The following is a 26,899-nucleotide window of genomic DNA, read 5'->3' as shown; positions in this document are numbered from 1 at the left end:
TTCAAAACAAATGCATTTGGGTCTGTAGTAGTGTAGATTAACTAATGTTAATCGACCTTCATATGCAGCTCCTCTTTCCCCTCCTCCTCCTCCTCCTTCTCCTCTCCTCTACCTCCCCTTCACTCTACTTCTCCTCTCCTCTACCCCTCTCCTCTCCTCTCCTACCTATCCTATCCTCTACCTGTCCTCCCCCTTCTCCTCTCTCTTTACCCAGCCGGCCATCAGCAGGAGGGTCCCCCTACATGAGCCTGGTCCTGCTCAAGGTTTCTTCCTGTTAAAGGGGAGTTTTTCCTTGCCACTGTTGCTTGTCTGGGGTCAGGCCCTGGGATTCTGGAAAGCGCCTTGAAACAATTTTGATTGTATAAGACGCTATATAAATAAAGATTGATTTGATTTTGAGATTGACCTACAAAGGTTGGATCACAATCAAAGTATTAAATTTGGCATATTTTCTTTAAAATTAAGCGATTGCCCTGTATGGGTTTGAAACCCACCTGTTACAATCAAATTGCGCTATTGAGATTGAGGCCAGTGATGTTTTAGAAGCAGCTTTTGCCCCAAACCACCACTGTCTGACCCGCCCCTCCCATTAAAACTACTACCGGTTGACTCAGCAATCTGTGCTGAGGAGGTTGGATTGAGAGATTTGCGAAGGTAGGGAGTAGATGGTCGATGCGTGTTGATTACCTTCTTTTTTGTTTGTGTGTTTTTAATGCAGTTAATGTGTGTGTGTGTGTGTGGGGGGGGGGGGGGGGGGTTGGTGGGGATTGGAGCATGGCAGTCGAATCCTCATGGCTCAAATATACTTTAAGTACCATTTAATTTAGGAAAATTAACATTTTGTTTTATGGGTTTGTTGCTGCTTTGATCTAGCATATTGGATGAGAGTACTTTGCTGCTACTTTACGTTGGCGTTGGCATTTTTTAACCCTTCATTTACTTGGTTGTGGTTGTTGGAGCCTGTTTTGCATCCTGTTATATATATCCGTGCTGGAATCTGCAGCCATGCTTAAATACGCTGTTGCAATACGCATATGGCATGGGTTAAAACTGGGACAATCATTTCCAACCCGTGGATGTTTTGAGCCCATTGCAGCAAAAATCATTTAGGCGATCATATAATTTCCAGTCTAATGTGTCTCCTAATGTGGCAGCCTTTTTTGCACGCATTCTGGACTTTGGAGGGTGGACGTTGTGTGTGCTAAGCAAGTTCATCTGTGAATTCCCACAAAAATGAAACTGCTGAATTAATGTAGTCAAAGCAAACACAGTGGTGGGCTTATTGGAGACCCAGGGAGTGGAGAGGAGGAGCCTGGCCCTGCTGCTGCTCTATTGGCTGTTTGCTCAGCAGTTAGGAGGGGCTGGGAGATGGAGAGAGCAAGAGAGAGAGAGAGGGGGAGGGAGGATAGGGAGAGAGTTAGGGGATGAAGGCAGTCTCTTGTTGCGAGACAGGGAATGCCTGTTATTTGCGTCTTCTGACAGCAGCGCATCAGTGACAAGCGCTGCTCTTCGGCGAGCAGAGGACAGGCAGAGGCGGATGACGGCGCTGCTGAACGTTGAGCCCTGTGCGGGGAAGTGAGTGCATCAGAGCGTGTTACACCAAGAGAAGGAGCAGAGTGGTGGAAAGAGGAGACAGGGAGAAAAAAGTTGCCCAGTCAGAAAGAGGTTTGTGAAACTGGAGCATCTGAGATCTTACTGGGCTCTTCTTCCCTCTGGAGCTACCTGGCAGAGCACCATCACGCTTCAGGGAAGTGATAAAGAGTAGAATAACTTCTTCCTGTGGGGAGGTGAGAGTCATGCTCCTTATAGGACGCTACTACTTCAGGATCATCACAGCGAGACAGTAACCGGAGACATTTAGGTCCAGCGGAGGTGTTTGAACTGTGTCATCCCATCTTCATCTCTAATGATGACTTTCTCACTTGATTGATGCTCTGTGTGGTCGCCTTCCTCTGAAACACTTACGTCTTCTTTTGCCTGCAAAGCGGCGTAGATTTGGAGGGAGACTTGCCTCGTTCTGTCATCTCTGAGACTATGGTAGACTGTGCATCGAGGAGCCCTTCACCAGCAGCCGCAGCTTCAGAGCATGGAGAAGTCCAGCAGTGAGGAGTCAGCCATTCACCGCAGCCCCTCCGTAGATAGCCGCGATTCAGATTTCGCTCAAGCCTCGACGTCTGGCCCCCCATTCGGCGGCCGCGGCTTCACCGCCGGCGCATTCTACGGCTCCACGGGGCCACGCAAAAACGCACAGCAGGGGCAGACTGGAGCAGCTGCCGACGCAAGCACAGGGGACAAGAGCGGCAGCAAGTACAGCTCCCCTAAAGGCAGCAAATACGTGGTCTTTTACCTGGATTTATCCTTTGTGTTCCTTTTAGAATTCAAAAAGTGCAACATGGTAAGAGGCTGCCTTTGCTGCTTGAAGTACATGATGTTCACATTCAACCTCATCTTCTGGGTAAGTGCCCCAATATTTTTAACAGATTTTCTCCTCTTTGGTTGGAAGTCACTTTGTGTGTTAAAGCTGTGTGTGCTGAGTGTGAAATGATTTTAATGAGGGAAAATTGGGAAACGCATGTAATTTTGCAAGAGTGATTTCTGAATATGAGGTAAATATCTGTATGCATGATGCTACTCCTGGCTGTCAGGACTAAGTCAGCGGCATTACACAGAACCTCTGGTGGATCAAGGGGGGTCCATTGGGGGGTTCATTTCGTCAAAGTGAAATGCAGATGGATCACTGATTCTAATGTGGCTGTTGTGCATTGACCCTGTCCTCATGAACTGATACAAGCAGATGATTTGAAGTGATTCTGGAGCTAAGCTCATTTACGTGAACCTTTTTTTCCTCCTTGAATGACATTCATTCACTTTTAAGAGGATCTTATAATGATGAAAAATAGTGCAGTTTTAATCTGCCATGTGAGGCTATTTGGTGCAGTCTGCATATTTAAAAGTGGGAATCAACTGTAATTGTCCTTGTCTGTAATTACATTAACAAGGGAACATGATCATGGTCTCCGTGCCAGATTTGCTCAAGAGGAGATGTCACCTATCACAATCTGGCCAGCGTGTTGCGGGACGTTCTGGGTGTATTTGTTTATGAAAGAAATTAGGCATGCTTTGAATGTTTACAGATCGGATTAAAGAGTTTATGGGTTATGAGGCCACGTCTTTGTGCGGATGAAGCCAAGCTTGAGGCGTAAAAACATCCCAACTCTCGGGATTCCACTGAGTCACTGGGATGGGAGCCCTGTTAACTGGGGCAACAGAGTGGGCATTAGCATTGGACAAACACAAATGCGCATGTATCCCTCAAAAACAGCGACCCAGCCGTTGTCCACTTCGGTGCCGGCATCCAGGCGCAATCCTAAAGAACCTCAGAGCTATATCTGCATTTCATCCATATCATTACAGCGTCCACTGAGGTAATCAGGCTATGGCGGGAGTGATTGCCAATGACACATAAATGTCTCACGGGGTTCTGGAGTGTGTACTTTACTTCAGTTTAAATGTTTGCCTCATTAGAAAGTTGTCAGATGCATTAATCCTGAGTTTCCAGTGTAGTCCAGGCAGCGTGTTACAGTTGACCATGGGAGAAGTGGCACATCAAAGCATCGCAACATAGTAAAGGCACATTACCCCACTAATTCACTGTGATGGAAATGATTGCATTACATACAAGCCTCTAAGCTTGTCTGATTTAGTGGAAATGTTAGTGTTACATTGTGTCATACTTGTTGGACAGTCCAGCCAACAAAACCGGGATGGGCAAATGTCCCAAGTAATGTCACAGTTGAAGTCAAGTTAGTAAAAGCACCTAGTTTTCACTTTAAGCTGTTCTATTTTCTTAAAGACAGTCAGCCTTGTGGGAGCCCTGAAGTTACAGCCCACCCTGGTTTAGCATCACTGGAGCCCTTGCTCGTCGGTCTCCATGGTAATATTAACAACAAGGATGTGCAGTGAGCCTGAGAGTAAAGAAATTTTCATCGGTGAAAGCGTGCTTGGAGCCATGTAGACTTGAACTGGATGCTGAGTGCAGCTGATCACCAAACACCGGTGCTGTGTGATAGACAACCTGGGAATAAAGAATTCAGTAATCACTGTCACACCACTGAGTTCCCTGCAGACGGAGAGGTGGGAAGCATGCTGCATCTTGACTGTGTGCTGGGATGAGTCTTCCTTAGCCTGTGACCCTCTGGGAAATGGCACTCAGGGTTAATGTTAGAGGTCTCACATTTCATTACCATGAGGACAGAAGGGGAAACGGCGCACAGCAGGAACTCAGCATCAGGTACTGCTGAGGTCTTGCCCCACACACAGATACAGGCCTCCACGAAAGTGTGTTCACCACCCACACGCCACATAACACATGGGCTAAACAACATCAGCCACTCTAGGTATCTTTGTACACACACATGCTCCCCCTTCGTGGCCATCTGGTTCTTCTTTCTTATGTGGGATTAGATGAGTCTGAGCTGGAGAGGGAGCATGAAGTACATTAGAGCTGTATTGGGTGATGCGGACAGGACTGAGATTGGAGTGCCTTCGGACAGCTCCGCGCTGAAGCCAACAAACACTCGAGCCGGTTGCCTCTGTGCTGTTGGCTGTTCAGCGGGGTGGAGATCCCGTTCGATGAGGCTGTATGACTTGCTGGATGAGGTGATGAGTCAGTGTTCTGAGATACACTCGGATCAAAGGTTATTATTCCAGAGCACTCCCTCCTCCTCGTTTAATCCCTTTTAGTCAATATGTAATGCATTCTACACTCATTCACATGGAGTCTGGCAATGATCAGTATGTTTTAAAGACACAAAAATTGTTAAAAAGGAGCTAAAAATGTTGCGCCAGGAAGCTAAACCCTCAAGCACCTGCACACAGTCTCACTAGTGTGAGAAAGGAAGGACACCATCACCATGCTATATAGCAAGATGAAGCCTCATGTGATATTCATATTCAGAAGTGTCCGCTCAGCAGCCTTGCCCTAACAGTGAATGCTTGTTGTATGAAAACCGCTGCTTTGTTAGCGGAGGGCTAACCATATGCATCTTGCATTCATGAATTCTTGATCTCACACAGGAATTGCTGCAGTATTTATAAATCATTTGGTGTGAGGCAACGGATTAGCTCCCTTATTGATTTTAACCACTGCATTTCACTGCCCACGCATCATATGTGCCCTTATTTTGTGCTACAGACTATATATAGTCTCTAGCTGCGATACAGGTCTGCGGCAGATCAAGTAGAATTTGCTCCTCTTTCCGAGAGCGTCTCGATCAGCAGCGTGGTCACATTTCGTCCTGCCGCACACTGGTTCTCAAACCGTTCATGTTACCTGACAGAAAGGCATGTATAGTAATACACCTTCTGTTTGTTGTTCTTCCACACCCTCCGACGCATCTGAACTCCATCACTCAGTGCTTGTTGAGGCAAGGATCAGGGCAAGACAACAGATGAGAGTTGAGTGTGCTCTTGGGCTAGGATCAAACAAGCGGCAGACGCCGCGGTGTCATATGCATTCAATTCCAACATCTGAACATGAAAGGCTGGCGTTTTAATTGGCTTTGGAGGGAGCACCGACGTCATCTACCACGTCCATCGACGTTTTTATGACCGCATCTGCGATGCGATGGCGATAATCGATGTGCGACTCTGTCTTCGGGATCATCCATCATCAAACACTAAAACTGTGAAATGTTTAATTTAATATCTATTAGATAGATTAGCCCCGGAGAATATTATTCCAAAAGATTTGCAATTTCTATCAGAATTTAAAGGTATATGGGCCACTGGGCCTCAATTTCTGACTCATCTAGTCAATATCTCCATCTGCCTGCCTTTGTCCAGCAGACCATCAGGGGAGATGAGCCTAATTTAACCATCTTCCTCTCTCTCTCGGTCTCTCTCTCTCTTTTTCTGTCTCTGCCTGCTTCGATTTTCCCAGTCGTGCTACATGGCGTTCCCGTGCTCATTAGCTCTTGTTGCAGATCAACTTGGGATACTTGTTTGGTATGCTTCGCTCTGGGGTCAGGTGAATCGTTCAGCAGGGAGCTGGAGGTATGAGGTTTTCCATTGAGTGCAGTGGGCAGATGGAGCTTGAAGGACACTCAGCCCGTCTTTCAGCATTCATTGGTGAAGGCTTGACGTTGAATCGTTGGCTCTATGAGAGGGCAGTTATAGCCTAAGACGTGTTGTTGCTGGAGGCTGCAATAAAATAATCCTTAGTTGCAACAGCATTCCATGAGTAAAACATTAGGCGCATGGTGTTTCACACTGTAAACTAGCATAGCGCACAGGTCTTATTGATAAAGGTTTCTTTTTGCTGTTAACTCGGCCACATTTGACTTGCAGTGAACAATCTGACAACGGGAGATAAAACAATACATGTTCTGGACAGGAATTATTAACCACCGGTGTGTTCAATCATTCAGTTTTTCCCACCCTGCTCCATTTCTATTGCGTCTTTTCTCTCTTTTCAAAACAACTCTTATTTTCGTAAATGTAAGCCAGATGACTTTGCAACAGACAGAACAGATGAGCGTCATTACTTCTGTACACAAAGGCAGAAATCTTTGTAATGGCTGCGTCCCACATCATTCACTCCCCACATGTCAACAACGGCGTCAATGTGCTTACGTAGCTGAAATGAAATTAAGAATATATCACATGTACATTTCCCGCCTCATGAACAAAGGTTCACTTTCGGCTGTGCTCATGTTTTTCCAGGCAGCTGAGCAAGGTTTTGCATCTCATCATGAAACAGTTGTTAATTGGACCACAGCGCAACACGACTGATCTGCCAAAATCTCTGCCAGAGAATGAGAATGAGTGAAGGGCCTTTCGTCTGCCTACATTCCAGTTGTGCCTGTGAGGAGTCAGTGTGCCTGCAGGTCAATAAATCAGACGAACAAGGCTCTGCGATTTCTCTCCTCCAGCTTTCCGACTGCAGTCTCCTGACACATATCTCTGCGAGAATGTTTCCATTTACTGCTCTGTTCCCTTTTCCGGTGCAGCAGAACTGTGCCACTTTATTTCAATTTGTGGAACACAGAACGTTCCTACCGGCAGCGGAGGTGTCACCCAGGTCAACCTTCTGTGTGAAGAATCACTACGTCTCCTCATCCTGCCCGCGGCGTCCGATCAATGCTCATCTGCATCCAAGCAATGAATTCATGTGAAATGCTAGCTCGCTAGTTCTGCTACTCAGCATTTTTCTCGTGACACCTGAAGGCAGATTAGAGTGAAATCAATGTTTTTTCAGTCCGCGTTCACCTCCAACTCCGCCAAGGAGGCTTCCAGAATATCATTTCCTCTATCTTCATAGAGCAAATGAAATCCCTGCTAGATTACCCTGCTGGCGTTTAATTATCAGTGTGGAAGTGACGAAATTAGGAGCAAACTGCAAAGAAAATCATTTGTATTCACTCACACTGTTGTGCAGAAGGGCACTTGTATTTTCGACCCTATAAGTGCCCAGTCATGCACAGAGATACGCACAATGCATTTGTTTCTGGCTTCCGGCTACCTTGTTTCTCCAGTGGTTACTGTCAGATGATGTATCAGTGATTCTAAAACCTTTTTTTTTTATCTCTCCTGAGACGTTACTTCAATTGATTGTATTTGGGCTTGAATCTTTTTCCCACCATCACCCCACTCAATCAACCCACGGAGCCTTCTTGAGAGCCTCCTCTCGTGCCTCTGTAATATTTAGAGGGCTTGGTGTGTGTATACAGTGTGACCACACGACAGAACACACACCCGGTGTGAGCAACATGCTCAATATTTAGCGGGGTTTTTTTATACATAAATCTATTTTGTGGATTGGGGTCAGGCATTCACTGGTAGAATTGTAATGAGTTCAGGATCCAAAGTGCACTCCAGCATCGACCCGTCGATGTTGTTTTCTTTTGCAAGCAGCCTTAAACTTTAAAACACATATTGGTTTTAGAGCTCAGAACTAAATGTAATGTTATAAATGGTAACACATTAGTACGCAGACGGATCGTCTTTAAATGCCTCGGGGGTTTTTTTGGAAGCGGTGCAATAATTAGATGAGCCGTATCGCAGAGCACCAGTCTACCCCATCAGCTGATGAAGGAAGCAGCTGTGATTTCAAATGGATGATCGCTCCGTTGTCTTCATAGCGAAGCCCAGATCTTCATCAGAGGAGGCTGTTGAGTGCTCTCGTTACGTCTGATCCAATTTAAGCTCCGATCACGTACTAGGTGTGCGTGCAGTCAAAATCTTTCTCAGCTACTGTAGCGAGATAAGCGAGGGGCAGATTGTGTAAATCCAGGAGGGATTACTGCCATTCTGTGTGCCGATTCTTTATCACGACCAAATGGTAAACTGCTCCTGTGCCTTTGCCTTTCGACCTCTTATCGCGTGGTCCAAGTAAATGGTTCTTTCTGTCTATTGTACAGTTGTTGTCTTACTGGCAGTCACGAAGGATCATTGGCTTTGCCGTCCCTTTTTTTCAGGTGGTTTGTGCCCTGAAAATTAGACACAAAGTAAGAAAAAGAATTGTGTACTACCTCATTTGATCATGTTAATATTCTATCTCAAGAAAAAGGAATGTTTAAAAGAGAAGTTCCAGCTCTGTCGACAGGAAGAATCAATGCTTGACCATTTTCCAGGTCAATTTACCTTTTGTTTCATTATCATTAATTATCATTTGTTTCATTATAAGTCTTTTTCAATGCCCCAATTTTCAGTCTTCTAGGGTAACCGCTTCTACCATTATCTAAAGATCTAATCATTAAAAGTGAGGATTGATGGCCTACACTGACAAACCAGGACCCAAAGTTAAGTTTACCACACTGGTGCACCAGTTTAGCCATTTTGGAACTCATATTAAATCAATTTATTCAAAGACTCACAACAGTCGACTAAAACTGTTTAGGGAACAGCTACCCGTAAACTGTCCTCTTTTCGCTCTGCTATCCTCAGAGCTGCACTCGGGCCAGCTTCCAATGCACTTTTTGAGCTAACTGGGCCACCGGATATACATATGAGCAAGGATATGTATTCACACAGGCCTTTGGTTTGACTATCCACAGAAGCAGACAGAAGGAGAGGAAGCAAAACTCTCAGAAATGAGTCTGGTGAATTGAAGAAGTCGCTGCAGGATTTTAAGTGAAACTGTTCATTAGACTGTTTTACTTCACCTTTGAAACAGAAGCTCGCAGCAGCCACCAGCTACCGTGGATCGCGGGCTTTACGATGGAGCGTTACACAAGTTGCTGGCAGTAATTGTGATTTTACCCCTAGCGGCTGCCATAAGCCCCTCACAGTTGCCTCTCCTGTCGTGGGCTACAGTGCCACAGCTGTTCCCTCAGGGTTAGGGCCATTAACACAGGGATTGAACGCTCCCCCATTTGCAAAATACAACATCAGAGGTCTTTTCCTTCCTCATTGTCCCTCAGCCATTGTCGACAGCCTGTCAGCACTGATGTTTCCAGTTCTCTTATTAACCCAGCCAGGCCTTGGTAATGGGAGACTTGGGATAACGGCAAATACAAAAGGATAAGTCAGAGCGGAGCTGAGTGGGCTGACAGGTGAGGGAAGGGAGGCTAATATAAAGTGTTGATTATGGGGTCAACACCACCCTCACTGAATAATAGTATTAAATCCCCTGTGAGCCCCGAGTAATTATTAGTTATCTAGCATCCACCCTTGGCAGCGTTGGTAGGCACCCCACCCCGGTATTTGATTTTGCAGTGATTTTATCAGAGAGCACTGCTGCGTGTGTGGGGTCAACACATTAATGCCCCCTCCATTTCATACACAACCTCACTCTTTCAAAGGTTGTCATCAAGCTCTATCTGCATTTTTTGTAGCCTTCTAGTGTCAATAGACTGCCCCCCCCCCCTCCTTTTTTTTTTCTTAAACACAGTTCACATGTAAAATCGGGACAGATGGGACGACCAGATTTTTCTCCCCAGTCTCTCTCGTCTGAGAGGAGCCAGCCAGAAATGCTGTCTGTTTCCTAGATGGGAGGAAGCGATGCATGAACGCAGAGAGGGAGAGGAGAGACCTCTTCCCCAAAGGCAAGAGAGGTGAACCCACTGATGTATGATGATCGCTCCCTGAGACCTAAATCACTGTCACTTTCTCTCCCTCTACCTCAAATTCTGCCATTTTTGCTTTCTGCCCAGGAATAAACATGAACTGAATGTGGTCCTATGTGGATCTACAAACACATTAACCATGATTTTCAATTGGCAACATGTGTTTTATTGCTGAATAAGCAGTGTGGCCCTTTGTTCATGCCATGTTTACAGGTTGCTTTTTGTGGGGGAAGCTTAATCATTTTGCCAGCCTCTAGCCTTCCTGTTGGAGTAGCTGTGCCGAGTGAGAGTTTTCTACATTACCTGTGTGAATCATTGAGTACGGGCTGAACTTACTTTGTTATTTACTTTGTCTTCAGGTTAGAAGAGAAATTGGAATTTACTGGGCCCACATTTGACTTGCAATTAATCCTCATGGCAGTTTGTCATTAATGAAAAACAAGTTTACTTCTGTGATTAATCTGATTCATAGTTTTAATGATTTGACAGCTCTTGTTGGTCTGATTCTACCTTGTATCATTTTCATCACTGTCCATCACTGAATGATAATATAAATTGGTGTATTTCAATTGATGAAGATCTTTCAGTTCCAGATCTGCCGACTGGCATCAGCTCTCTTGTGTCTGGTGGAGGCCTTTTCTTTTTTTTCTTTAAAGCGACTGGACACAATTTAGGAAAACAAGATGGACGTGCTGATTGTATATAAAGTCATGCTGGTTCATTAATAGAGGGGGGATTAGGTTTCTATATTTGACACCAGCTGAGTAATTGTCCTTAAGAAATTGCTGATGGCTATGGGACACCAGTCATCTTAACCCCCCTACCAAAAAACTCCCAATTTTATAAATTACAATGGAATTCTCTTATTTTCCAGTTTTGTTTCAAGAGATTTTACTTGGGCCATGCGCAGTAAGAACAACAGGACAAATATACACAAGCATTTCTGTTAGTTGAATTTCAAAAATGAAAAATAAGCTATTTGTGTGTCTGGGTGACTCATGGAGGGTTCATGGCGTCATTATAAAAAGACAAATCCTCCTCCTAAGAAATCCCGTTTCATGCTGGTCTTCATCCTAGTGGATTTATTAGCCTGCTTTCACCGATGATCCAATATTGCCTTCAGGTCCGCGAGGCTCCTCTGTGATCAGCCGGTTCTGCTTTCAGTGGCGAGCTCAGAATAACTTTGTTCGGAGAGACATTTGCAGAGGATGCGCTCTGGTGAGGATTAAATAACATCCATATGCTCCGAACCAGTTTCACTCTGCTTGGGTGCTGTTTGTGGTGAGATGGAGGGATCTTAATTATATCACAGTCCATCTCTAGACCGTGGTTGCTTCAGCTACATGTGCAGGCATCATTAGAGCGTTGTTGCACCTCTGCATAATGCATTCACTTGACCTCCACTGCATTAATAGGACATTCAAAGTCAAACTGATGACTTTCAATTCATGCACACTCATATCCTGCATTTATTCCCATCCTAGTTAATAAGTGTCAATCAGCATTCACTGACCATCTCTGCTAAGCTTTTTTTTAAATATAACCAATGTGTTTTATTACTTTTCACTATATTTAATACCCTGGTTGTCCACTCTTGTTAGTGCAGCAGCACATACAAAGAGGCTTTTCAGAGGCAGCTGCTGTGGTCCTGCCTCTGAACACAGCGATAAGTCCTGATGGCACAGATCATCTTTACCTCTATCTTCTGCTTCATCTTTCTAAATGAGATAGATCCACTGTCCGCTGGCAGCCATCCTGCGACGACATGCTGACAAAAAGATGCAGCTCTGTAGATGATCACTTGTCCAGCCAGCATTTCAGACCGCCATTATCCAGACCCGAATCCAAGGCAAGAAGACAATTAGGGGACAAACAGTGCCGGTGATGGACAGACCCCAGGCCTGTGATGACAGCAGGGGTTCGTTTAATGAGGCGGACAGCTTCAATGCAGTTTCCATAGGTGATCTTGATGCACAGATACAGTCTTGTCTTGTCACAATAGCGCACAGGCTGGAGTGTGACATTTGCTGCCTTTCAGAGAGCCCTGGTAACTAAATCATGATGCCCCGAGTGTGGCCCACTTGAGCCTGACGTAGCACTTGTTTAAATCTCTGTGTAATCTGGAGAACTTCCCAGGTAAACAAGCCCACCCGGAGGAGGCTTGGTTGCACGCTAATTTAGAGGAATATCAGGCCTGAGACACCTGTTGGGAATGTGGGCTCCTGGATGTCTGTGACGTTCATTTATTCATGTGGCAAAAATCAATTCGGCTTAAGGATTCCAGTTAACACCTGAGGTTTGTCTCTCTTTCTGCCTAATTTCCTGATAGTATATGTGTTTTTATTTTATTGTTTTGCATTGTCTGCAGCTCACCAGAACACAGCCATGGTAGATCTGTAGTTTTTGCTTAAATGTGGCGTATTCATTCTTTCTAAAGGTGCAGAATGAATAAACAAACATGGTTGCATCTTTGAAAATGTTTGAAGGCTGCAGAGAGTGTGAAACATTAAAAACTTGGCAAAAAGACCTCATTCTGACTCTGTTCCATTATGGGTACCTGTACTATTAAGCACTCTGAGATGATGGTTAATGACGTGGATGATATTACAGCAGACTTCATCAGCAGGGTCAAAACATGTCCAAGCAGTTTATTATATGTTCCATCACAGCGGAAATAAGGAGTGAAATAAGTCTCAGCAGCTGAGTAAACATTTTTTGGTGGACGGTTTCTTTACGAGCCAGAGGACGATTTGCTGGGAGTTTTGTTTCCTCAATTAACTGGCGCCTGGGGGTGCAGATGGGATCACTCTTTTTTTTCCCTGACTGTAGTGATTAGAGAAGAGAATGTCTTCACCATCAGACAGTGTTTGCTTTGATCGTGAACTGCTTCCGCTGAGCCTCACAGTGTTTTCTGCCAGTGCTGTGGTTTGCGCTGTTTGCTGGTTTTGCTTGTTAGTGCTGTCATCTGGATCAACACTGGACCACCACACCAACCCTCTGGGTGTCTGTTGCTTTGCTGTTTTTGTCCTTTAATAACATCTCAGAAGTTTCCAGCCCAAGCTGGACTCCTCAACATGCACACGTGACTTACATACACTCACATGTGCAACATAAGGGTGAAAAAAGTCTATTCTGCTATTCTGCCCAGCTTATATTTTTCAGTGTAAAAATTGAGTTTTCAAGTAGTATCTAAGTAGGCTTTTAAAAGTGTGTTGGAGTCAAATCTAAATGCAAATTTTGTGCGTGGCATTTTAGATTGAATTTTTTTTTTTCTTGACTGCATCATAACCAAATCAATGAATTCAGTTCCATAATTGATAAATCAGACAAAACAGCCCAAAACCCTAATTTCAGTTAATTTTTCTGAATCAATTTCCCTATTTATCTTGTAAATTTTACTATTTACAGCAAATTTTATTTAAAAGGACTTTCTGTCTCTCAACCGATCTTTATTGGGTGCTAGTCGAAAATTTGTTTTGGCCAAAAAATATAGATGTTTTTTTCCCAGACCAGGGAATTTGGGTCTAGTATCTTAGAACAGCATAGGAGATGAAGCTAAAAACTCATTTCTCTGTAGTCTACCCTAGATGAGGTGCTGGCTCTGTAAAGAAAGAGAGGCAGTTTGAAAAGGAACTGGTTTTTCTAAAACAAATGCACTGGGCTCTGAGAGCAGCCACATTATCTGTCCAACCTCTCTGACCTTGACATGAAAGACTACAGAGAACCTGAAGAGCATTAATGTCTGCTTGAAAATCAGTAAACACCAGCATCATGTTTGTTGAAAGTGTTACCACCCTTTCCTCTGTGGCGTTTTCTGCCCCATTTGTTTGACTGGAGCTGATTAGACCTTAATAGAAAAAAAATTAATTTGCAATGTGATCATCCACATGTTGCAAAATTGTTTGATGCTCATTAATTCATCTTGTCCAACATTTATTCCTGATTATTTCCCACAAGACAATTACTCGAGTGGATGCCGCAACTATCAAGAGATTCGCCTGTTATTCAAAAATGCTGCTATCATGTCATCACTTGTTTGTCTTTATTAACTGAGCATTCTTTCGGATTTAATTAATAATCAGAGAACGCTGTGCCTGACCCTACTCTTCGGTAAGTAGTCTGGTGCTGCTGGAGCTCACTGATTCATGATTGGGCGACGGCAATTCACCACATCTGACGGCATTCTACATAAGCAGGCTCGATTTTAATACCTTCAATTTTCACTGAATTTAGGAGCAGCTTCCTTGCTCGGCTGTTGTGGTTTCTGCCCACCTCATTTGCAGCATGGCTGCAAATAAAGTAAAGAAGATGTACCGAGTCAAAACTGAAAATGCAGCTTCCCCAGCATCATAATGGCACCAAGATCATGACCCAACATGGTGTTATTGGAGAGGTGTGGATGAGAAAATTGCCTGCTGTAGTATTTATGTCACAAACACGTTACCCAAATGGAAGGGTTTGGGTTAGGGTTTGGGTTAGGGTTAGTGGCATTTAATGTTCAGTTTTGGGATGCAGATTGTAGTATTTCCTTTCTTTTTATTCTTTGGGTTTGCGAGCAGCACGTTACCTCAAGAACAGAGGTACAACTGTCAAGACTGAAATGTAAAACGTGATGCAAGACACGCTACAACCTCAGATGTCGACAGCAGAAGATGACTCCCACCTGTCTACGCATCAGATCAACAGTAAAAGGACACAGAGCCCAGGTAATTCTTCACATGACGGAAAAACGCTTACTCAATGAAAGGATCAGACAAATCCACTTTACCATAAACACCCTGTAAGCTAAGTTAGATGAAAGAAGGGAGGAACTACACCTACTGCTCCCCTCTGAAGTAATGGAAGAAATAGCCAAACTCGTTTCCAGGACTCAGCACACCCAACACACCAGGACCAAGGAACGTCAGATCCGAAAATTCACCACCCTACTGGCAAAACACAACCCCAGCGGAACCAACCCCTTCTCCAACCATGTCACATCCCTGTCTGACTCACAACGGGAGAAATGGGTAAAAAACCTATCAGACAGGGAGCTCACACAAGCCGAGGAGGAAGTGCTGTCCAAAGGTTTGAATTTTTCAGTCACCCCTGAAGAGGTACCGACTGTCGAACTCATCACAGCCACTGAGACTGCCATTAGAAACAACAAACTCCCGGAAGCAGAAGCAGAACAGATTAGACTCAAGGTAACAGCCGCTCTTGCTAGTGCAAAACCTCCCACCTCCAATATCACGAATGAGGAAAAAAGAGCCATTGCATCCTTAGCCAAGGACAAGAACATCACCATCTTACCAGCTGACAAAGGTAGGTGCACGGTCGTACTCAATACCACTGACTATGACACCAAAATACTCAGTCTCCTGACAGATACCGCCACGTATGAGAAACTCAAGCGGGACCCCACCAGCTCATACAAGAAGAAGGTGGTAGACTTACTACAGAAACTGGAAAAGGATAAAGCCATTGACAGACCACAATACTACCGTCTATATCCAGGAGAAACCATCCCTTGCATTTATGGATTGCCCAAGATCCACAAACCAGGGACCCCTCTCAGACCCATAGTAAGCAGCATCAATTCGGTAACCTACAACATTTCCAAATTCTTGGCCTCCATCTTGTCGCCCATGGTTGGCAACACCCCACACCACATCAAAAACTCCCAAGACTTTGCTCAAAAAGTCGTTGGACTCACACTACTTCCAGAAGAGACTATGGTATCTTATGATGTCACGTCACTCTTCACGTGCATCCCCACCGCCAGCGCCATAGACACCATCCACAAGCACCTTCTATTGGACAAGAATCTTACAGAAAGAACAACCTTAACACCGGCCCAAATCTGCACCATGCTGGACCTGTGTTTGAACACCACCTATTTCCAGTACAGAGAAGGCTTCTACAGGCAGAAACATGGCTGTGCCATGGGCTCACCAGTATCCCCTATAGTTGCCAATCTATACATGGAGAAGGTGGAATCCCATGCCCTGACATCCTTCACAGGAACTGCGCCAAGCCACTGGTTCAGGTATGTGGATGACACCTGGGTCAAAATTCAAATACAAGAATTGGAAGCGTTCTCCGATCACCTCAACAAAACAGACGAGCATGTAAAATTCACCCGGGAAGAGGTAAAAGGAAACAGTCTGGCCTTTCTGGACTGCACAGTCAAGATCACTGAGGACAGAAATCTCACCATCGAAGTCTACAGAAAACCTACACATACCGACCAGTACCTCCAGTTTGACTCTCAGCACCCACTGGAACACAAGTTGGGAGTGATCAGAACTCTCCAACACCGGGCCAGAGAAATACCCACCACATCCCAAGGCAGAAAGAAGGAACAGGACCACATTAAGACAGCTCTCAAAACATGTGGCTACCCAGACTGGGCCTTCACCAAAACCTCAAGAAAGCGAGACCTCAGCAAAGGAGAGGAGGAGAGAAACAAACGCCGCAGCGTTTCCATCCCCTACCTGTCTGGAGTCTCGGAGAAGTTTAGGAGGATCCTCCAGAAACACAACATACCGGTTCATTTCAAACCCAGCAACACTCTCAGACAGAGGTTCGTACACCCAAAGGACAAGACACCAAGACCCAAACAAAGTAATGTTGTTTATGCTGTACAGTGCCAGGAGAAATGCAAGGAACTGTACATTGGGGAAACCAAACAACCTCTACACAGAAGAATGGCACAACACAGACGTGCCACCTCTTCGGGTCAGGATTCAGCAGTACACTTACACTTAAAGGAGAGTGGGCACTCCTTCGAGGACAGCCAAGTACGGATACTGGCCAGAGAAGACCGCTGGTTCGAAAGGGGGGTCAAGGAAGCTATCCATGTTAAATTGGAGAAACCATCCTTAAACAGAGGTGGTGGCCTGAGGCACTTCCTATCACCCACATACAATGCAGTCCTCCACTCCTTCCAACAGCAAAACAAACATTCACACCATTCCAAGAGACCCAGTGACTCATCACCATGTGACCCAGCAGACAAAGGGGAGACATCTCAACAGAAACTAGGTGAACGACCCGACCAACGACCCTGCTAACGACTCTCAGGTGACCACCCAGATCATTAGCATGCAAATGGCCCACAGGGGCTATATATTTTCAAGCTCTCTCCCCAGCGATTTCAGAACTGAAGAAGCCTTCTGGATAGAAGGCGAAACGTCTTCAAGAGAAGAAACCCAGTCCAGTTGACAGAGAAAACTACCTTGGATACAATGACCTGGATGACTGAGAATTTACACAGACAAAGGAATTAGTTCCACTTAGTCAACATGGTGTGTCCAAGACTGTTCCTGTCATTTTAGCTGTCACACGGTACCTTGATTCTTTCAAAGCCCTACGTGTCCTTTATTGATGCAAGGGTAGACACACACACATACACACAGCTACACAGCCACACAGAACTCTTGTTTCTTATCCTTCAGTATTAAAATTGGATTGCAAGTTAAGAAAAGTCATTTCCAGAACCTGCTGAAGAAATCCATATTATTGTGTACCTATACTGTAGTAATTTCTTGTTATTTTTTTTTGGGGGGGGGCTTTGATACTTCGATGATAATAGAAACCCAAGCTCTGTCGTGCAGCCTATTTTTCACTTTCAATCTCACATGTTTAATTGCAATGCTAATGATTCAGGATGGGCAAAATGACTACCGTATTTTCACGACTATAAGGCGCACCTAAAACACTGAGATTTTCTCAAAAAAATGACGCTGTGCCTTATAATATGGTGCGTCTTGTGTGTGGACTGAGTTCCAAAATCTGCTGTGTGCCTTTGGTGGGTGCACTACGGTAAATGCAGAAAGTGGAGAAAACAAGAAAGTGAACTGTACCAAGTGAGGAAGACGAAGCTGAGTTTCCGCGGGAACAAAGCAAGGTGACCCGAGCTGGAAGACCGAGTGGAACAGTTGGTTGTGGAACAGCGAACAACTGGAAGGGGCATCTCTACTGTCACAATTCGACAAAAGGCCAAAGCGATTGCTGAAGAAATGGACATTGAGCACTTCCAAGGAGGTCCTTGGAAGTGCTCAATGTCCATTTCAATGATTTCTCGGGGCACGAGAAATCATTGAAGGCGAACACTCCTTCACAAAGACTATGAGGCAGCGGCGGGCAAGTTATGCCACCATATGTGGGTGGATTGTAGACGCATGGGCTATGATACCGTCATCATTTATTGTAAGAGCTTTCACAAAAGCCGGCATCAACGCTGAAGCGGAACTGGTCGGTGAGTCTGATTCAGATGATGAAGAAGAGGAATTCGGGATGTTCAACATTGAAATAGCGCAGCTGTTTAATTCAGATACAGATGAAAACTTTGATGGTTTTGTGGCGGGAGAATGAATATTTTGTTCAATAAATGTGTCGAAACTCACCGTTTTACTTCCGTTGTCATTTTTTACTGTATGTTTTAGCATGCGCCTAATAATACGGTGCGCCTTATGTATGTTTTAAATACAGATATAGCACCCATAACTGAGACTGCACCTTTTATTACAGTGCGCCTTATGGTCGTGAAAATACGGTAATGACGCTTTAAAAGTGAATCAACAATTTGAGTTCACATTCCACAAGGAAGTGGAAGTTAACAGAGACCTGATTAGATATATTATTGGCACCAATGGATCCAGCAACAACAAAGCTAAGAAAGTGCCCAGAATCAAAAACATCACACTGAATAAAGAAAGAGGCATTTTTAAAATGTATGAACAATCCAAACAAGCTCTTCACTTAGCCAAAGAAAATATAGATGAATGACAAAAGTAAGTAGAGTTAAAAATATTATCGAGGCCTCTGGAGTCATTAAAATTATTTTTGACGCACGTAAAGCAGAGATTCCTCAGGTGGAGGGAATGGTCACCATTGTATGTGTTAGGACAGAGGAAAAAATCCATAAGGCACTGGCGCTGCTCTAATGAAGGACATAATTTCTTATCACTTGGACGTACACATGCTCAGCAAAAAGAAATCTCCACCGAAACAAGGCCTAATATCTAAACCCCCCAACCTGTAAAATTAGCAACATTGACTCTGACAAACTGAGTAAGAAAGGGTTCATAACTTTTCAGTAGTTATTGATGGATCCGAATTATAATCCATACTCCTTACTGGCCAATCTGGATGAGATGCCCATTTTTTTCACAACCAGACCAAAGAGGAAGAAGGAAGAGTTGATAAAGCCAAAGAGCAAATCAGATAGCCAGGTACTACTCAAAAATAAAAGCTCTAAAAAGAAGCATTGATCTCTCCCTCTCAGATGGAGACTGCAAATGTTAACTGGCTTTGTTTTTTATTTAAATGTTTATTACAGTAAACAATGTCTAAATCAATCATTTTTGAAGGTGTTTGTGAATAATGAACTAATTCAACTAAAAAAATTCAGAGAGCACAATTGCTGAGCACTTAAAGCCAATGCTCCAATCACTTGGAATACCTTTATTGAGTTTGTGTGCTACCACATAGATTGCTCCTCTTGTATTTGAGGGTTCGCCTCAGTGAAAGGATTCGTGATTGAGGCAGATTATAGACTCATTCTAATTAGAGAATCAAGGCACTTGAAGATAGATCTGAGTTTTAATTTGAAAATAAGTACAATTTAACTAGTACCAGTCGTATAGTTTACTTATATTTTTATTTATAGTGCCTATATATAGGCAGGTTACATAACAGTTAGTGGCTTACTTCCAAAGATCAGAGCTAATGTGGTTTGATCTTTAAAAACTCTAAGGTGAATGTCCATTCGGAATCTGGAACATCACCAAAATTTCATCAGCTATATCGGAAAATTTTGTGGACGGACAATGCTGGCTGCCACATAACCTTAACGACAGCAATGGTCTGCAGCCACAGGCACAGCTGCCTGTGTTGAGGAGGGTCTTCCCTTGATACAGGAAGATCAAAGGATTATGTGTTCAGGACTTCCAGCAACTCTGCATACGCGGATCCTAACACTTGAACCATTGAGTCATATTTGTAAATTAAACTACTTTAAAGCTACAACATTCATGCGTAATCTCCCACTCCTTTTAGACGACCCATGTCACCATTTTGTCTCGTGGAAGTGCACGTTAAGAAGAATCGAGGTCTGCACTCGAGAATCGCGCTGACCTGGGAAAATTCATCTTGTTAAAATTTCACAGGCCATACATTTTCATTGACACCTATTTAAATTGAACCACTTTAAAAAAAAAAATTGTTGAAGCAAATGAAGCAAAAAAAGTATTGTTTTCGAAGACGGCGTGTACTGTAAATGAGACTATTAAAAGCAACCCCCAACCTTTTTACTTTTCTTCAGCGACTGCTTAGAACAGAAAATATGGTCTGACTGGGATAATTGAAATGACCAACTCCAACATGCCAACACTCTATGCTGGCCTCACACCTCTGCTGCAAAGTGATTTTTTCAGCCTGGATGCGAAAAAAAATAGTAAGATGGTAGCGTATTGATCATTTCTTAGAGTAACGCTAAACAGATCACAGTTTTTGCACATTAGCCAACATTTTCCCCTCCGAGGTGGGTGCAGACCACATCCCATTCTGGTTAGCTCCGCTAAATCACATTAGCTACATAAATTGTGTCTATACACCCTTTGGATTAATAAAATTCACAAGAGGGCCAGAGTTTAAAAGATGATCAGCAAGCAGCTGAAGGTTTTTGGTAGAAGGTTTCCAGGATAACTACACAAGGATATGGGCAGTCATTAATTATTGTCCATGCTAGAGAAGTGAATCCACTATCAATGCAGCTGAAAATCTGCAGTAGAACTTCTTTAAAGGATTTTTTCTATTTATACACACACATCTTCTTGAGAACTTGTAGCTATAATACATTACCCAGCTTGTTGCTACAATCCTAACCAAGCCAAACTAACCCAATGAGCCTCACCCTAGCTTAAACCCAATTTTTTTCTCAAAACTTTGTCAGCCCTGACAGCTCTTTGAAGCTCTGGGGACCAGACAAAATGTCCTCACTCCTCAAAAATGTACTCATTTTGCTAGTAGAATGAGTATTTGGTGCTCAATATGTATGCACTACACATGGACACACACACACATTTGCAGTCAGACTGAGTCACGGAGTTGTTGTGACCTAACTGGAGTTAACGACCAAGCTTGTGCCTAATTTTGGAAGGAGATGCAGTTCGAGGTAGACTTGTTTATTCAGTGCTGCAGTAGTTCACCTGGAAAAGACCTGCTGCTTATTAAATGGAAAGGTTATGGCAACATAAAGTCTGACATAATTTGGTCAATAAATTGATTCCTGCCTCATGCGTGTATGCTTAGTAAACCATGGTGAACCACTGGATTAGTCCCATCATGTAAATGTCCTGGTCTGAGCTCTGCAGCTTAAATGCCGGGTTTGTTTATGAGCTCTCTCCTGACACTTCTACTATGACCTCCTAAATCTGAGCATATGCAAATTTATGTTCAAGCTTGTTTATGTTTCCCTCTGTATGACTATTGATGAGACGGTGTTCGGGTCCTGACAGAGAGCGCTTCCTTAGCATCTGTTATGACAAACCGGATGTTCTCTTTCCCATGCAAGGAGGATGGGAAGAGAACTTTGAGATGTGTACCATTGCAGGGATGTAATGTTACCCTTCCGGCCTCTCTCTTTTTTTCGGGTCTTTCTTGAATAAGCAACCGACAATAGGTTCCAGCCTTAATATTTCAGAAGCGAGCCACTGCACAAGGCGCCGTCTCCCTTGAGGCAAGATGTGGTAACCAAATGCAGAGATGTGTCAAAGTGAGTTCTTCTAACAGCCCCCTAACAGAAGGACTGTGTGTGTATGTGTGTGAGAGGGTGGGGTGTGTATTTTTCCCCCTGCTTTCTTGGCTTACTCGTGATGGGCAATCGTGCAGAATGTGGTTACCGTGTTTCCAGCTGTGATAAGCTAACTTTAGCACTACAAGCGTCCCTATTGTGTAGCTCTGGTTAATTACAACCCAATTACTCAGACTGTGCAGCTGTGATCAGAACACCATAGAGAAGCCTGACATTTTGCCACAGATTCTTTGATACACAGAACATTGCCTCGTGCACGGATCTGTGCCTTTTTTCAAATTGCTTTCCCGACATTTAGGGCCCAGCGTGAGATTGGAGCCGATGTACAGATTAGTGTTGGTGTTTTAATATTAATCAGGTCTGGCAAATGTTGCCCAACTCCTGTTGATCCGCTGGCTGTGCTTTTCCTTTCCCTCCACCTTCATGAGTCCAACCATGTAATTCTCAGTTTTGTGTCTCCAAGGACATGATTTGGATCTGATTACAGCGGGCCTCATTAAGAAAACACCCCAGTAATGATGAGGAAAGCTCACACAGGCACATACGCAGACCATATCTCCAAATCCAAATGATGGTATTTGGGACAAGTATGCCTTTTCCTTCTTCCCTTCTAATTGTTCTCCAGAGCAAATCTCCCCAGTAGCCAAATTGCAGCAGTTCTCAGTGTGGTGAAGCACTACATGCAGCCATAATGCGCAGGGTATCAGCCCACAGATGCTAATCTAGATGCACTCCTATCTTTTTGAAGTCCGGCTTGACTAATGGCAGAGAGCGCCTTAATGCCCTCAGCAGTTTTTCCCTAACTGGGAGAATGCGGAAGATTTGTGGATCCTGTAAGAGCGGGTTATTTAATTGAGCTGCACTTTCTGCTGGAAACTCGCCGCGTTCCACAGACTAAACTGTTTCTGAACCCCACACAGTTTCAGGAGGTGTTTTACTGTTTATGCGTCATTGAAGCAAATTGGACCTCACTCACATTTAATTGCTGCTAAATACTGTCTTTTTTATGTATTTATTTTCTTGGTATTACAGCTGCAAGCTGATGGGTGGTATTTGTCACCTAGGCTTGACTGACCTCAGCCTCAAATCTTTATTTTTTTTTGCAGTTTTCCCACTAATGCCTCTGTCCCATGTGAGCTGGAAGGGCACTAATAGCCGGGCTCAATCAAGAGGAAAATTAAGTGTGCACAACAATGCCAAATGGAGTGAAACTATTCTGTAATGACTGTATAAGTCAGGAGGAAATGGCAGAGCACACAACTAATTCACAGCAAGATGCCTCCAAAGAGATTCAATAGCGATTCCTCTGAATTGGAATAACTTTTTCTCCACCAATGTGTAAAATAAGACTTTAGATTTCATCACTGCTGCGCCTCAGTGTACATTTATCTCAGTTGTTTTTTTTTTAAAAAGTGCCGTATGAAACACCCGCACCGGCTTTTGAAATGCCCTGAAAGAAGCTTAGATGCACCAACCAACATGGAAGAATGGTGTACAGGCACAAAGGTAGCTGTAGATCGATGAGCCTCTCCCAATTTGTCGATTAAAAAATGAAAAAACAAGCCAGGAAAATTCATTTCACAGTTCCTGTTGGTGCCTGAGAAATGGTGGGGTCAACTGCCTCGAAGTAATGACTTACGGCATCATCCTGGCGGAGCAAATGCAAAATCATCGGGCCATGCAAATATAGTGGAATGCACCCACCTGAGGTTTGGAATTGACAGAAGATGTGCCAACCCAATGAAACAACAGTGAAAACTGAACATCATTTTGATATTTGATTTCACAGCTCCTGTCCAAACATGGGAGGAAGGAGTCACTTCAGATGGTACATTGTGCCACTCTACGTGGAAAAAACGATCCATCATCACAGGAAACGTGTCCATTATTTGTCAGAAACCGATTGCAGATGCAACCTCTCTTTTGGGATGATGGATTTGGAGGCAAAAGGGGAAAAAAAGAACCTGAGGGGATTTCTGGGACAAGGATTTCAAAGGTTTATATAACCCCACGTGTCACTTTTGTCTTCATCCAGCTCTTCATCTCACTTTTGCAGGTCATAAGTATTCAGCATGCATCAGAGAAAATCCAAACAAACGCAGAACCGTCAGTCTCATGGGAGGCTCAGAACAGACCTGTTTTCTTTTTTCTTTTTTTTAAAATCTGAGTTCATTTACAGACAGTTGTGTTTTCAAGCCCTCTCTCGGCTCACCTCCTCAGAGAGATCTCAGCACATTTTCAGTGAGCCGGAGCAAAGTTCTCCTCATTAATTACCACATTAGGATGATGATATTAACGATGATGATGATGCAGGGAGATTTTTAACAGGGAAACTGTGCCTTGCTTCTTGCCCCCAGAGTCAGCCTGATTCTTCCTTCATATTGCAGTTGGCCGTAGCTTTTAAGAAATATCTGAACGTTGTGTCCTATCCGTAAAACATCCACAGTCGAGGTGGACTTTTCTCTGCTGTAGCTGCATATTTGCTTTGAAAATTTGTAGATTTCGAGAACTGCAGCGTTGGCTTTATCCTAATAATTTTTTTCGTAATTTTAGTATCATGGTGGCCCCTTCAGACCTGACCTGAATGTACATTACTGCTGCATTGTTTTGGTATTCTGCCTTTCTTCAGGGCTACCTGCTGTGAAGAAACAAACTCTCCAGACACCCCAGGAAATAAAAAGGGGGTAAAACTTTTTCAAAGCCACCCCGCTGTCTACCTTGACTACTTATTAGTTGAATTAAAATGATTTGAATGAGCAGCCGAGTAGAATATAATGACTCAATGAAAGGAAGACAGGGAAGCAAGCATGATGGAATAATTGCTTGATTTAACATCTTCCACACAACCTCAGCATTTGATCTATGTTCTAAATGATCTGTTATTCTTCGCAAACACGCACACCCACACACACACCCCACTGAGAGGCCATTGAACGAGCCAGGTAGCAATGGGGTTATTTCCTGTTATCGTGTTTGACAGGACATTTAAGTGCAAGCATGAAGTTTGAGCACAGGAAGAATGTAACCAACATTTTGATGGCAGTTGTCTGAGCTTAAGCTTGTTGCGTGAAGCTATTTTTTCACCCACAACCCTGCATAATGACCTGCTCGTCCTTGTCGGAAGTCCTCAGTGAGGCTGGAGTGAGAGTTGTGCAGTATGATGGAAGATAGAAGGATTGGAGGGGAGGAGAAGCAGTGTGGGAATCAAAGCATTAATGTCGGTCCACAAATATAGACTTTGCCTGTAGCGACGGCCACGTGGGAAGAGTATGGTGGTGTCACGCATGATTGATGCGGTGGAGTGACCCGTCAATCATTGGAACTGCCCTTGCTCCTCCTCGGATCCCGGCTTGCGTCGGCAGCTGCAGCCGCACAATAAAACTGGCTGTCAGGAATCCCACCTGCGGAAATTCCACCAGCGCCTTAACTGTCACATATATGTTCTTACTTACGTGCATGTTGCAGTGCAGGTTTTGAAAAGTCGGTATTTGGCAGCGCAGTAAAGGCCACCTCAATTAACATATCTTTTGAAGGGTAATGAGGGTCAGGGCCTTCATTAAGGTCTGCTGTCGTGGTGTTGGGCTCCGCTCGATGAGCTCCAGAATCAAAAAAACACATGTCTATTAAAGTTGACTCAAACCTCACGATCACCATTTCATTTTCATCCCATTTTGGCATAATTTTTCTTCAGAAAAAAGAAGCGGCTGCTGTCTCAATGCAAATCCTCATCTTGATCTCAAAAGTTCCATTTTACACCAATTGAGTTCAAATGAAAGCTTCTGTTACATTCCATATCCATGAAATTACATCAGACACGCTAAATTACCTTCTCTGAGTGGGATTCGGTGCTTGTGCTGCCATGCTTCATGCTCCATCGTCTGTGAAGTTTTGAAACTTCCTTGTTTTTCTCTGGAGAATATTTTTGCTGTTTTGCTTTAAACAAATGGTTTGCAAAAAATTTGCTAATTTGTCTTCTTCAAAAATCAAGACCATTTGCAATGCCAACATGTCTAATAGTGTAGCTCTTGGCAGCTCAGCCTTTTTATCTTTAATCTATTGTAGTTAATTAGAAGTAAGGCAGCACATCCTTCGTATTGATGTTTTTACTCTCTTTACATCTTTTAAAGCTCTTTTAAAGCTTACGATCGCTTCAGCTGGGTTTACCACACGGAGGCAGTGGCGCAGATCGCTTGAATGGCTCTGCTCCATCTTGACAGAAGTGCTCTCATGAGGTGACGTGGGATGCAGTTTAACCTAACATATTGAAGAGCACAGACCGGGGTGATTACTGTCTTTGGAGTGATTTGGCGACTAGGGAAGAGGAAAGCCCAATTAAACGGAGGAAAATGAAGTGGAACCTCTTAATTAAGAATGATATCTTCATAACTGAGGTCAAATCCATCATTCCCTGGGCAGTTTTGCAGCTGTAATGTTTCTGACCTATGACTGAACAGCCTTTTTCTGTCGTAGTATTTATTTAAGAGGTTCTGTAAACACAATGTTAAATTCGGTCATGTTAAAAATAGTAAAGACTGCGCATGTTTGGGTTGGAGGAGCTTTGCTTTCAGGGTTAGAAAGAGGATCCAATATCTGCTTGTATGTGCTGTTTTAGGACACCAAAAACAGACAGGGTGTGAGGAAAAGGTCAAGGCAGATGCTCTATTGTGATTGTGTTTTGGGGTTTCGCTGCTGCTTGTTATAGGAAAAAGAAATAAATGCACTCCCTGACCTTTGAGAAAAGAGAAGACCTTAGCTTTGAAACCTAATCTGTATCTGGGCTAAAATATGAAAGGTTGTCGACAGGGTTCTGCCATGGCCCCAGTAATGGATGGATTGAAACCTGCATGTAGATCCTGATCACAAAGAAAGAATAATACCATTCTTAATTTGTCGAAATGCCATGCGCAAGCCTGCTCATTGTGAAAACACATTATAATTAGCAGCCAGTTGTCAGACTCAAAAGACATCCATTCAGTCACACCAAACGATTTGGCACGCTGCCGCAAAGGTGTGCAACTCATGTTCAGCTAAC

General features: G+C 43.8%; 1 protein-coding gene across 2 annotated transcripts in view; it reads left to right on the top strand.

Moving 5' to 3' along the window:
* Nucleotides 1–1,427: 1,427 nt before the first annotated feature.
* tspan9a (tetraspanin 9a) overlaps nucleotides 1,428–26,899 on the top strand; it is a 58,525-nt gene continuing 33,053 nt past the window's right edge. Inside the window, exon 1 of one of the 2 annotated variants that reach the window (XM_011607012.2) lies at nucleotides 1,428–2,455. In XM_011607012.2, coding sequence (XP_011605314.2) covers nucleotides 2,087–2,455 — 369 coding nt within the window. In that variant the 5' untranslated portion in view covers nucleotides 1,428–2,086. The remainder of the gene's footprint in view (nucleotides 2,456–26,899) is intronic. The other variant, XM_003967177.3, reaches the window with a different exon arrangement.

This window comes from Takifugu rubripes, chromosome 9 (genome assembly GCF_901000725.2).
Source record: "Takifugu rubripes chromosome 9, fTakRub1.2, whole genome shotgun sequence".
Lineage (NCBI taxonomy): Eukaryota > Metazoa > Chordata > Actinopteri > Tetraodontiformes > Tetraodontidae > Takifugu > Takifugu rubripes.
Note: the sequence above shows the minus strand (reverse complement) of the source record. Positions and strands in the feature narration are given on the sequence as shown.